Source organism: Vicia villosa, linkage group LG3, assembly GCF_029867415.1.
Source record: "Vicia villosa cultivar HV-30 ecotype Madison, WI linkage group LG3, Vvil1.0, whole genome shotgun sequence".
Lineage (NCBI taxonomy): Eukaryota > Viridiplantae > Streptophyta > Magnoliopsida > Fabales > Fabaceae > Vicia > Vicia villosa.
In genome coordinates this window covers 94324135-94337819 of record NC_081182.1, presented here as the reverse complement: position 1 = coordinate 94337819, position 13685 = coordinate 94324135, and the positions used below count along the sequence as shown (strand labels likewise).

At 34.3% G+C, this 13685-nt stretch overlaps 2 protein-coding genes across 2 annotated transcripts; one reads left to right on the top strand and one right to left on the bottom strand.

Moving 5' to 3' along the window:
* The first annotated feature begins 4572 nt into the window (after window positions 1-4572).
* On the top strand, window positions 4573-6207 carry LOC131662176 (jasmonate-induced oxygenase 4). Its single transcript, XM_058931886.1, has 2 exons — window positions 4573-5489; window positions 5650-6207. The coding sequence occupies exons 1-2, from the start codon at window positions 4662-4664 to the stop codon at window positions 5896-5898; spliced, it is 1077 nt and encodes a 358-aa protein (XP_058787869.1). The 5' UTR covers window positions 4573-4661; the 3' UTR covers window positions 5899-6207.
* A 627-nt stretch (window positions 6208-6834) lies between these two features.
* On the bottom strand, window positions 6835-7630 carry LOC131662177 (deoxyuridine 5'-triphosphate nucleotidohydrolase). The gene is made up of 2 exons (XM_058931887.1): window positions 7345-7630; window positions 6835-7248 (listed from the first exon to the last, which is right to left on the bottom strand). Exons 1-2 carry the CDS (start codon window positions 7553-7555, stop codon window positions 7004-7006), a joined length of 456 nt encoding a protein of 151 aa, XP_058787870.1. The 5' UTR covers window positions 7556-7630; the 3' UTR covers window positions 6835-7003.
* Window positions 7631-13685: the final 6055 nt, after the last annotated feature.

Below are 13685 nucleotides of genomic sequence, written 5' to 3'. Positions count from 1 at the left end.
CTTCCTATCACATATACAATCCATTTGTTCAAGGGGGACCAACCCTTTCTGTATTGGGGGGTTAGTTACCTCCATAGCACTTGCTTTGAACCTGGGGGAAAGACTAGAGAATTTGCCTTCATTGTCGGCCCAATTTATCGATATCGACAATTGTCGCGCTGGACACCTGATTAAAGCTAGAGAAGATGGAAAGTATAATCTCATTGTTCGGAATAGAGAAGTTCAAAGTATCATTTTTCCAAATCGTGTGCGCACCGATGCATAAAATATAGAAAATTGGCTTTATGATCTGGCTACCCCTGAACCTAATGATGTTGCATAAGATGATCAACCCGATGATGAGTTTGATGAGATGGAGCGTGGTGCACCAAAAGCATTTTAACAACAACACACCACACATTCCCCCTTTGAAAATGTCACAGGTACATCCTCTAGACGTCAAAGAAGAGAGGCAACAACTGACGACATCTTTGTTGCAATACTGCAACGCAATGCACTAGATGCTCAGTATGACCAAAGAATCCAAAGTATACAATCCCAACAGACTTAAATGATGCAGCTCATGCATCATATGCACCAAGAAAAACTTGATTATGGTGAGAGAAATGAGTGCAGAATGTCCAGCATGATCGACGAGATGGTTGCTATGACCGTCCATATAGATGGCCTTCAGGAGTACATTCATCATGTAGGTATACCCTACCATCAGCCTGGATACAATGGACGTGGACGAGCACAAGGGAAAGCATGTGGACAAGGACCCCAGTAGTGCGGATCCTGTTTCTAGCTTCCTTTTTTGCATTATTTCAAAACATTGGGGACAATGTTAGATTTTAGTGTGGGAGAGGAAAGTTTTTCCGTTTTATTTATTTATCGCTTTCTAAGTAGTATTTCCTTTATTGTCATTTCCCTTCAATAAAACATTTATGTACCATCGAATTCCTATATGAATGAATTTCTTTTATTAGTTGACTTTCCTACTTTCTTGAGCCATAACGAATTTTTTTTCCGATTAGATACATAACGTGGAACACTAAAAAAGTATATAGGTTGTTCACTCTTAAGATATGTTAGAAATACGAAAGTAAATTCAACAAAATCGATACCGCCTTGACACCCTAAACTCCCCCGAATACGCTAGACAAATTTGAGTACCTATTATACTGAAACCTTAAGCTTTAGTTTTAAAGTAACCCCGAGTAGTTTATATTAGCAGTCAACACCGTCTTAAGCACAAACTACGTAGAGAGTCGATGAATATAAGTGAATGATCCCAAAAATTTAAAAAGTTACATGCTTCAGTATTAGAAATTAGGGAATGCGTCAATTAAGTTAGGTGGCCCTCACCCGGTCACTTAATCCAACAGATGAGGAACCTACAAAAATATAACAAATAAACGCGTTGTCAGTTGGTTCAGAGGTGTCTGGCACAAAACTTAGTAGGGTAAACTACGGTCTGATCCCCCACAACTTGCAATTGGGTAAATAAGAGGAGGTTACCACATATATGCGCCAGAACCCCCGAGCTTAAAAGGATCATATTCACTAACTGACTACTCTACTATATGCGTGTAAAGATAAAGGGCTTAATGTGATTGTGCTCGAATGAAAATGAGTAAAATGAAGCGAAAAGAATTAGGTTGATCTATAATAGAATGATTCGGACTGGTTTGCATAAGGTGGGATTGTTTAGTGTCATTATTGTATCTTTAATGTTGAAATTGAGCTTATATTACTCTAACAAAAATGCCTCGCAACCACGTACTATTTGAGTTGTGTCATGTATTTGTATTTACCCGTATTTTATATTGATTATCATGCTGAGTATTTGCTTGAGGACAAGCAAAGGTTCAAGTGTAGGGGAGTTTGATAACACGAAATTACATTGCATATTCGACTCGATTCCCATAAATTATGTTACCGTTTTAAGTTAATTATGTTATATTATGTTGGTATTTTAAGTATGTTTCAGGTATTTGTATTCCACCAAGTTTGCATGATAAAAGAGGAAGAAATGGCTAAGAAATGACATGGAAATGGCACTCTGGCAGAAAATAACAGAAACATTCAGCACAGAAGACCGTGACGCCCGTCACAGCCCCCATGCTGCTCGCCAGAAGCATCAAGCATGTGTGCCCCTCGGCACACATGGTGTTACATTCGCCACAGCTCAATTATAATTACTTAATTACATGGTTTTCTCCACGTCTGCAACCAACGAGTTTGAGCTTCCTATAATTCCTCTATCAACTGAGTCTCCCGTATTATGCTCCATGAAGCTACGATTCCTATGATTTCTCAACAAAAAAGGGTTACAACAAGGGTCTAATATAAAAGGGAGGCAATTGGCAAAAAGGGGTCTCTTCCTTCGTTTTCCTAATTTTTTAGAGTGCGGAGCTTTCCTTATTTCCTTAGTTTTTAAGCAGTAAATTTACCTTTAAACAGTAATAGTTTCCTACACTGGGGAGCTATTGAAATTTTAAATCATAGTTTTAGGCTTTAATTTTTGTTCAATTTATATTTCCAAGAAGCAAATCCTGGCGATATTCTGTGGAGGATTGCGTTTGGTACTTGAAGTTCAACATTAATTCCGGTTTAAATTTCTAATTCCAGGTTCCTATTTAATTTATATTTGCTTTTTTTATATTTAATAATCATGATTGAATCCATGTTTATTTACTGTTATTATGTGTTTATGCTCAAAAATATGTCCGACTAATTTCCTTGATACTGGTATGTAAAGTTATAGAACCAAAGGGGTTCGATAATAAATTGACATAAATACCTATAAAATACCTTTCCGATTTTGGTTTCCAAAATTAATATTAAAACTGTTTTGTTACGAGAGTAAAAGACAACCTAAGGTTAAAATCAACACAATGAGAGTTTGAGATTTTAACCGGATAGTGGTAATTGAACATTAATTTTAAACACAGCAAGAGCTCTTTAGGATTAATTAGGCTCTGTTTGTTTTTAAAAGTATTCTTAGATTTTTAATGAGACACCGAGAGCAAACATTTTAATTTGAGAATATAGTTTGAATCAATAAACACGAGAGTGTGAGACAAGGGCTTTTAAATTAATAGTTTATACTGAAAGGTGTTTTTAGTAATTAAAAGCTATGCAAATGACTCACTAAATCCCTAAAGTCTGACGTATTGCATACTGGTGTCTTACCTTTGAAAATTTAACTTAAACTAAATTTAATTCCCGTTTCCTTCTAAACCGAAAAATCATTAGCTATAGCTTACATAGTAACATTAGATATAGTACTAGTTGATTACCAGTCCTTGTGGGTTCGATATCTTTTAAAACTACGCGATTAGACTATACACTTGCAGTTAGTAACCCGATAGACTCTTAAAGTTGCGATCAGTATTAACAGGTAAAGATTAAAACTTGAATTCCAATTCATTCATCTAAAATTAAATTACAAAATCAACTCACACATAGCATAAACTTGAATTCCATTTCATTCATCTCAAATTACATTACCATTTTGTACATTAAAGCACTTATAGCTACAAAATATTAAAAAAAAAATCAGGAATTCTTCCACTTCACTGTGTTCTTGAGTGTCATTTTAAGGCTTTCTAACTTGCTTTTGTGCATCAAATTTGCTTCTTTGTCTTTCAATTCTTCCTTCACATTGAACTATTTTATGATGTTGATCTTCGTTTTCTTTTTGCTATAATTTTCAACCTCTTTTTTTGCTTCATGATAAATATGTCCTTATCATCTTTCACTTCATCATGATACCAAGCAAAATAGTCACATCCATTTTTACTAGTCCCTGCGTGAATTTATGAAAACATTACACATTGTGCCATATTAAAATTGAAAGATTAGAAGAGAAAGCATACATTATAGTGTGGACATCTCTAAAATTGATTTCCAGAATTCTTAATTATTGTTGTCCTTCTAAGTATAGCCAAATTTCCATTACTTCTTCGAAGAAGATGAATAACCCCTGGATTCAGAAATGTTACAGTCTTTTCCAATTTCCACCATTACCATAATCTTTTGAAAACATAAATGATTTGAAGACAACGTTCTTTTTCTTCGTTCTCGAAATGGAGATGCCCTAATTCGTAATATGAACCTTAATTCGTAAGGTTGCAGAAGATGTCCTTAATGGGGTTGAAGAAGAACTAATAACTCTAATTCGTAAGATTGAAGAAGAACTTCTAATAATTTCAAAAAGAAATGCTTATATTTATAACATATCATCTTACGTGGTTGTCATGTCCAACTAACTAGGACAAAATGTTAAAAATGTTAACATCGTTTAATAAAAATGATTGGAAGGGATAAACTTCAAACAATTAATTAGGATATATTTGGATTGATGGAATGAAATGGGATGGGATGAGATGGAATATAATAAACTTAAGTTTCATTGTTTAGATTAATTAAAAATAAATAAAATCATTATAAAATATCCCAACCATAAAATAATATCTTTATTTCATTCTGTTCCATTTCATTTCGCTTCTTTCCACTCCCTTCGTTTTACCATATCCAAATAGAACCTAAAGTTGTGAGACCAAACTATTGGTTTTTAAAATTAAGAAAAGAAACCAATAATATTAAACCTTTTTATAATCCATATCAAAATTCCCATGGTTGTCATTTGACTCTGTTCTATTCTTACCAATACAATGGAAGTCACCGGCGAACCCATCCGGGTGCAATCCCTACTCCAATCGGGTTTATCCCGGGTCCCATCCGAATACATCCAACCCCCTCAAAACCGACCCATTCAAACCGATCCCAATGCCACCATCCCCGTCGTCGACCTCTTCCATTTCAACACCAACCATCGCGATTCAATCCGGGAAGCAATCGCTCGAGCCTGCAATGAATGGGGCGCCTTCCACGTCACCAACCACGGCATCTCGGCAACCCTCCTCGATACCGTGCGCCGCGCAGGCCTTGCCTTCTTCAACGAATGTCCCATGCCAGAGAAACTCCGATACTCCTGCACCGCCGGCGCTGCCGCGTCAGAGGGATACGGTAGCCGTATGCTGGTTTCCTCCAAGGACGAAGGAAACGACTCCGTCTCAGAGATTCTCGATTGGAGAGACTACTTCGATCACCACACTTTTCCCCTTTCTCGACGGAACCCTAATCGTTGGCCGGATTTTACTACCGATTACAGGGAATCTGTAGCGAAGTACAGTGATGAGATGAAGAATCTGGCACAAAAGTTACTAGCTTTGATATCAGAGAGTCTTGGGTTGCGATCCTCTTGTATTGAAGATGCTGTTGGGGAATTTTATCAGAATATTACTATTAGTTATTACCCTCCATGTCCTCAACCGGACCTAACACTTGGTTTGCAATCACATTCTGATATGGGTGCTATTACCCTTTTGATCCAAGATGATGTTGGTGGTCTTCAGGCTCTGAAAAATGGTGGCGATAGTTGGGTTACTGTGCAGCCATTGTCAGATGCTATTCTTGTTCTTTTGGGTGACCAAACTGAGGTACATAAACAGATCTCATCTAAGGGAATTTAGTATTCTAGGATATGGTAGGTTATAGCATTGTGTTATGATGATTAGTGACTGGTTTATGTGTTTCTGATAAATGATTCATTTATGAAGTTGAAGTTGTTAACAAGTTTGGTTTTTACTTTGACACCAGATTATAACAAATGGAAAGTACAGGAGCTGTGTGCATAGAGCGGTTACAAATCCTGATAGACCAAGGCTCTCTGTGGCAACATTTCATGACCCAGCCAAGACAGTCAAGATCTCCCCTGCATCTGAACTCATCTCTGATTCTTCACCGGCTAAATACCGGGGTGTTGTTTATGGAGACTATGTATCATCATGGTATACCAAAGGCCCTGAAGGAAAACGAAACATTGATGCACTTCTTCTGGAATCTTAAGTGTTTTCTTTTGACCTCATAGCTCAACATTGTTTATAGCACAAACCTTATTTTAGTGTAGAAAAGTTTATGTGGGTGAAAGGTAGCACATTATCATTGGAGAGGCCAAGTATTGATCCACCTTTTATATGGATCTAGGAATGGGATCCAATTGAAACTGAGAATAAAGAAAATTTGTCAATTTGAACAATATACTATTTTGCTCAAAATCAAAATTCCATGTATTGATTGATTGTTGCATCTTGTTTCTTGTTCGACTGCAAACTTCAGTTAGTAATATATTGGCAATTAATCTGGATTAACATGGCATATTGTGTCTCAATCTCACTATGCTTCGACCTTTGCAAGTCTCTTTTTGTGGTTCCAACATTGAAACCAACTTGTGGAGGTGCAAAGTTATTGGAATCTAAAATTTTTGTGATTGATGATTTAGAGTAAGATTTACATGTTCAAAAAGTTTTTCAGGTTTGGTTTTACCCAAAATTTTCAATTTAAGAATTTGGGCCGGCATGCAATTTAAGAATTTGGGCCGTCATTTATGTAAACCTTTGCCCAAACTAAGCCATTGACTAACTAGGTAGCCCTGTCTCAAGTTTACATACTCATCCATCCTCTGCCTACTTGACATGGACCAACAATGCCTAAGACCACAATCCAAGCTACAGGATCACCCATATACTCGAATTAAAACATTTAGGCAACTGCTTAGTAATTTTTGATCATAATAATTCATTAATAACTTTAATCATAATAATTCATTAATAACACCTGTTTATATTCCTTTCAAAAAGTTAAATCACTTTAAAATATTGTCAAAGTAAAGAGTTCTACCATCTCAAAGATCAAATTATATATTTACAAATTAACTTAGAGATATGTATCACCAGCAGAACTCTTTGTGAACTCTTTGCGTAGTTTGTAACTGTAAGTAACAAAATAAAACAAAATAACTTGTAGTTGTATCAGATAATACTAATATTCTTGTAGATGTTAATAGCAGAGAATGTCTTCCTCAATACTGAAAAAAATAAAGGCTAACACTTTAAAACCCGAGTACAAACACATGTATAAAACCACTAAAATTAACCATTCTCTTCACTCATACTCAAACCCCAGTAGATCCAAAACCACCTTCACCCCTAACAGTAGAATCCAAATCCAGAACCTCAGAGACCTCAGGAGTAATAATCTTCTCAATAATCAACTGAGCAACCCTATCACCAACCTTCACTTCAAAATCAACATCGGAGTGGTTGAACAGTATAACCCCAACCGGACCTCTATAATCAGCATCAATAACTCCCGCACCAACATCGATTGAATGCTTCCAAGTTAACCCCGATCTCGGTGCTGCAAATTGTTTAATTCAATTCAAAACCCTAATATTCAAAATTCTAAACTTTAAAATCTAAATAATAGTTATAGAAATTGGAAAGGGGAAATTACCAACGCGGGCGTAGGTTCCTTCAGGGACGGCGATGGAGAGATCGGTGGGGATCAGAGCTTTTCCTCGAGCCGGAACCTTGGCATCGGTAGCACTGGAAAGATCGTATCCGGCGGAGAGAGGGGAGCCTCTTGAAGGTATAACAGCCTTATCAGATAGTTTCTTGACTCTTAGAAAATGGGATGTGGGAACAACGCCGCTCACGTTAGCCATTGTTGAAAACGTTGAAGATAGAAACTGAACAGTGAAAATTGAAAACGAAGATGATGACAAATTTATAGGTTATTCTTGATATATAGGGAAAAAGAGAGCATGAGAATGTGATCATGACCATGGCGCCAAACTTTCCCGCCATGTTTGCTCAGTTACTTCTTCGCTCAAATAGAAAATGTTATTATTTTATAATAATAATTTACAAAATAAAATGACTTCTTATTTAGCCAATGATTTAATTTTCCCAATACTATTTTTTTAGTTATGTTAAAAAACTATGTCTTTTGTTAATCATATTAAATATGTTTTTGGTCTCTATAAATATTTCAATTTTCACTTTTAGTTTCTATAAAAAATATATTGATTTTTAGTCTCTATAAAATTACTTTTGCATTCACTTTTGGTCTCTCTATTAAAACTAAGTGCAAAAGTAATTTTATAAGAATTAAAAATTAATATTTTTATAGTGACTAAAAATTATTTTAGATAATTTTATGTTAAATAATTTTATAAAAACTGAAAACATATTTAACCCTCCTATTAATAAAATTGGGTGATAAGAAAGTGTAATTTAATAGGTGGGTGGGATATGGTATTTTCCTAGGGTAGATAAATGGGTACGAGTTATTTATTGGTATTCAATTTCTTGACATTTTATTTTTTACTATCTAATAGTATTTAATAGATATTTCCAGACAGTATAAAAAAAATTATACTCTCATATAACAATTTACTATGGTATATGCCCTCTTACCCAAAAAAAAAAATACTATGGTATACAATTAATTAAAAAAATTTAGTCTGATTTAATGGAATAGTCGTCATTAACTGAAAATATAAATCTTTTTTACACGCGTCATTTTTTTACACGCGTCATTTTTTTTATAGATTTAATGAAAATATATCGACAGTGTAAATCAGTTTTACATTGTTGGTAAAATTCAAAAATATTTGACTTTTTCTTTAAATCATATATAAAGTATTTATTTTTAAGGGTTGTGATGCACTGACCGTGTAAAAAAATTTAGACTGACAATGCACTACCTTTAAACTCTTTTTTTATTATGTAATAATGTAAATAAATTATTTATAGTTATAATTGATAAATTTTATGATAAAAAGGTGGTTGTATTTTAAACATGATTAAAACTATTGTCGTGTTTATTCATAAATTTTCCTTTCATAGTATAAAGCATTTCTCTTCAATATTATTTGGAAAAAAAAAAAAACCAAACTTAATTTAGTGTGTTTGATTTTGGGATAAAAAGTAATTGATTTCCATAAAATTGATTTTGACTCAATAAATAGGAATGTATTTAATTAGTCGTGAATCTGAAAAATATATTAAAAAAAACACAAATTTTCTTTTTGCCTTTTAAAAATATTCTTATTTTAAATATTTATTGGAATTAATCAACAAAATCTGCTAGACATCTATAATAAGATCAACATTTTTATAAACCAAACTACAATAATTTTAAATATATAATTCCTATATTATATATTTATTAAAAGATTGCAAAATTAATTAGTTAAAACATACAAAATAAAATTTGGTCGAGAAGATATTCAAATCCTAGACTATTAGAGATAAAAAGCTGCATACGTTATTTTAGTGTAGATTTGTTAAAGAGTTTCTTAGTTATCAGTTAACTTTAGCCGTTGATTATAGTTAAGTTCGTCGTTAGGTGTTATGTTAAACTCTCTTGTATAAATATTATGTATACTGATATAACAGTAAAATGAAATATACCATTTTTTATCCTTTTCCATTTTCACTCTCTACTTCTTGCTTCCACAATACTGAAGTATGATGAACTTACAGGTTCATCTTCATCTTTAGTATGGTATCATTCTCATGTTTCGATCATTCTCGCTTCCTTAATCAGTCATCTCTGATTCGCAGGTTAGGTTTCACCTCTCTTATGTAGCACACTTTATGACTATTTATATATTATTGTGTCACATGTAACTTGCAGTTAAAATTTTTGTCCATGCTGCCTAAAATTCCTGACTCTGCCACTGCCTAAGGTTCTTGCTTGCAAACACACTTTTAAAGTTTGGGACAAAATCCATCAGTATTTCAACGTCCAGGCGAAGGCTAGGGTTCGACAACGGCGAGTAGAACTCAACTCCACAAAGAAGGGAAACAAATCAATCATAAAATATGTATTGAGGATGAAAGCCATTACAAATTGCCTGTTTGTTTTTGGTGACTCTATCATTGAACAGGATCAAATATATTCAATTATACAAGGGCTACATGAGGAATACAATCCATTTGTCATGGGAATGCACGGCTGCCCCACACCTCAAACTCTATGTGATGTTGAAGCATTGTTGCATGTGCAAGAAGCACAATTAGACAAATTTCGTGAAGAATTGACTGCATCAAACATAGCAGCATATGTGGCTCACACCAGTCAAGAACATAATAGTTCCATAAGAGCTTACTCTAGTAATCGAGGTAGAGAAAGGTTCAATCGTGGTCGTAGTTGAGGTTGAGGAAGGTACACCACATGCAATCGTTCAACCTTCAACTATGTGAGAAGTATGGACAGGAAGTTACAACCTGTTGGCATCGCTTTGATGAAACCTTCATGCCTCCAAACACAAACAATACTTCAACTAGATCTGCAAATAACTTCACTCTCAAGCAAGAAAATACTTCTAAAGCCTCGCACTCTTAGACTACGGCTATGATGGCTACCACAAGTCGACCCTTTGCTTACACTGAAGAATACACCTTACCTTCAGAGTTAGAGTCTTAGGCTTGGTTCACAAACTCAGGTGCTTCCCACCACTTAACTTCTTATGCCTTTCTTTTACAGAATAAAAAAGTCTTATGTACGTTCCAATAAGGTATATGTGGGAAATGGCCAAACCCTTACTATACAGTCTGTAAGTTAATCCTTGATAATATCTTTCATGCACCCTTAATAACTAGGAATTTGTTGTTTGTTTCAAAATTCTACAATGATAATAATGTTATTTTGTAGTTCATGCCTGACAGATGCTATATTAAATATTACGCTTCTAAACAAGTCATTATTGAAGGAGTTTTGGATGCTAGTGTCCTATATTGTTTCCCTCAGCTACCCTTGGAGCTCAAAAGCTTTCACAACCCAAATAACAGCCTGAGTACTTCCAGTGGTATTCAAAGTTATGTTGCTCTTCATTCCAACTCTCATATGTAAGATACTTGTAATACTAGTACACTCTGGCATCATAGGCGTGGCCATGCCAAATTTAAGTTTGTTGCTTCTATACTCAAATTGTGTAATATTTCTTCATCTAATAAACATAATAATAACACCTCTTGTAATCTTGATAAATTGCATAGGCTACATGCTCCCTTAAGTAACACAGTCTATCAAAAATATTTTAACATGATATACACTGACCAATGGGGTCCAACCCCTAGTCTATCTAGTTTAGGGTACAAATACTACATAACCTTATAGATGGTCATGCCAGATACACATGGTTGTACTTTCTTTAACACAAATTTGAAGCTCAACAAGCTTTTAAACTATTTCATGTGTTTGTCTAAACCCAGTTTAATGTTATCGTTAAGTTTGTTTAGTCTGACTTTGGAGGAGAATTTCGACTCTTAACCAAATTTTTGACAAAATTTGGGATATCACAGAGACTCACTTGCCCATACACCTCTCATCAAAATGGATTGATAGAGAGAAAGCATAGACACAAAGTTGAAATGGGACTTACCCTTGTAGCCCATACTTCCTTACATGTAACATATTGGGATTATAATTTATCCACCTCTTTCATGTCATTAATAGGCTTCCTTCTTCCACACTGACCAAGGCTAACTCTCTCTTTCATGCCTTGTATGGTAAACAACCTGATTACTCTACATTAAAGGTTTTTGGGTGTTCCTGTTTTCCCCTTCTTAAACCTTTTAACAAACATAAACTCCAACTGAGAAGTTGGGAATGTGTTTACCTTGGAGTATCTCCCCAAGATAAAGGCTTTAAGTGTTTAAACAAAGATGGGAAAATGTTCATTTCTAAGGATGTTACATTCAATGAGCAACATTTTTCTTTTCCTAAATTATTTTCAACTAAGAGTGTTCCCAGTAATTCTAAGTCCACATGGTATCTGTCTTGTCCCATTATCCTCACCACAGAGCCATAACCTCACAACCGGATCCACCTACATTCTTCCATTGGCTCAACCTTCACTACCGCCACTACATCATCACTATTGCTTGAAAGAGTGTGATTGAGATTTGTGGTGATGTTGTTGCATTGTGAATGGAGTGATTGAGAAGAGGAAATGATTTTCGAAAGAAGTATGTCACTGTTTTTTTTTTATGAATGATGCAGTACTTTCATTTTACTTTATTTCAAAATTTTCTTGGTTACTTTATGAATGTTGATATTTTAATATTTTAATTGTTCTTTTGTTTAGTTTTTGTTATATTATTAATAAATATGTATTAATTGGTATATAGTTAGATTTTGATTTGCAAATAAATCCAGGTTCGAGTTGCTGGATTTGTTTTCATTGTGTTGAATTTCGGGAGTCTTAGCTTAATATTAGCTCTAGAATATGTTTGGACGCATAGTTTGGTTTCCCGACTTCTTTTAGAGCGATTCCTATATGAATTAACTCTAAGTTAGCTTAATATAGAGATAAATTAAGTACTTCAAGTTTCAGCTTACTTTTTTCGATTACTTTTAGTATTGTATATAGTTTATCGGGTTGTTGGGTTTTTCATTATGTTGCAACTGTGGATTTTTCAATATTATTTTTGTTCGGCTTCTTATAGAGTGATTCCTACATGAGTTCACTTTAAGTTAACTTAACTTAGAGCTAAATTTGACACTCCAGGTTTAAGTCTTTTGGCTTTCTCTTGGGCCTTCTAACAATGAGCTCCTTGTTGTTTATATTTAATCGACTAATTAAATCTTGTTTTAGTTAGTTGATTATGTTAATTAAAATTGATTAGTCTTGCTAATTAATTTTTATTATCTTAATTAGTTGGTTAAATTATTATTTCACGTGATTATTTGGGTTTGTATTTTAATCACTTTATTATATCCCAATCCAACAAAATATACCCTCATTCCTATGACGTGTAATAATTTTTCTGCTTTCCTTTATTTTGGTCTTATTGTGTTAGTTAATTATTAATTCAAGATTAGCATAAAATAAACCATTTTTAAAAAGAACAAAAATACACTCGATCCAACAACGAGCCTTTTTCCCAAATCAAGTCATAAATCAATCGCATCGCAGTGCTTGATCCAACATCAAATACCTTTCTCTGATCATTCAAATCTTTTCATGATATTTAGCACTTGATCCAACGTCAAGTTGCTTTCAAATCCCTTTCATAATAAACGGATCGAATGGACAAGCGAGAAGTATTTCCTACCGTTTCCAAAATTAATCGGATACGAGTCGCATGGCTTGGTCATTCGAATAATTGCGATCCAATCAAAGCACTTTTAACTAAGTGAGTCTAGTTCAACTCAATAGACACCAAACGAACGAGCGGGAAGTATTTCCTACCTTTTTCACGAGTATCTGAATACAAGTTGAATAGCTTGGTCATTTGATCCTCATCCATTGCTAAAGAGTTTAAGACTAAACTTGTCTCATTCTTTTTTCAATAAAAGGATTAAACGGTCGACCTGTAAGTATTTCCAACCTTTCCCTAAGTGTTTAAATACAAGCTGAATAGCTCGGATATTTGACACTTATATCCAAATAAAACTAACTCAACTAATTCAAACCTTTTTGCCTTTTGGCTTTTCATATTCAAAACCTTTTCAAAAATGAAAGACACTTCTTCGATTCTGCGACGATGTAAACAACACTTCCACATGTGAAGATCAAACATTTTCTACTAAACATTTTCCACTAGGCCGTAATGTTTTCCGTTTAAACGTGATCAAGTATATCTCACTAGAATCAACCAACCCACAAACATTTGCTACCTGGAACTACATAGCCTTTAATTCTCCATTGTACCTGGAGATACATATGAGCGAGATCCAAAGTCTTGTCAGGCACAATAGTAAAAAATCCAAAAGCATTTTCATTTCCTTTCTTTCTTTTCTCGCATAATAAGTAGAAGATCACAAACGACATAGGCTAA

What these genes read in the sequence shown, in the direction of transcription:
- LOC131662176 (XM_058931886.1), top strand. Translation starts at nt 4,662, where the DNA reads ATGGAAGTCACCGGCGAACCCATCCGGGTGCAATCCCTACTCCAATCG. An exon ending in TTTTGGGTGACCAAACTGAG is followed by an intron (nt 5,490 to 5,649) that starts GTACATAAACAG and finishes CTTTGACACCAG; the next exon opens with ATTATAACAAATGGAAAGTA.
- LOC131662177 (XM_058931887.1), bottom strand. Translation starts at nt 7,555, where the DNA reads ATGGCTAACGTGAGCGGCGTTGTTCCCACATCCCATTTTCTAAGAGTC. An exon ending in AGGAACCTACGCCCGCGTTG is followed by an intron (nt 7,249 to 7,344) that starts GTAATTTCCCCT and finishes AACAATTTGCAG; the next exon opens with CACCGAGATCGGGGTTAACT.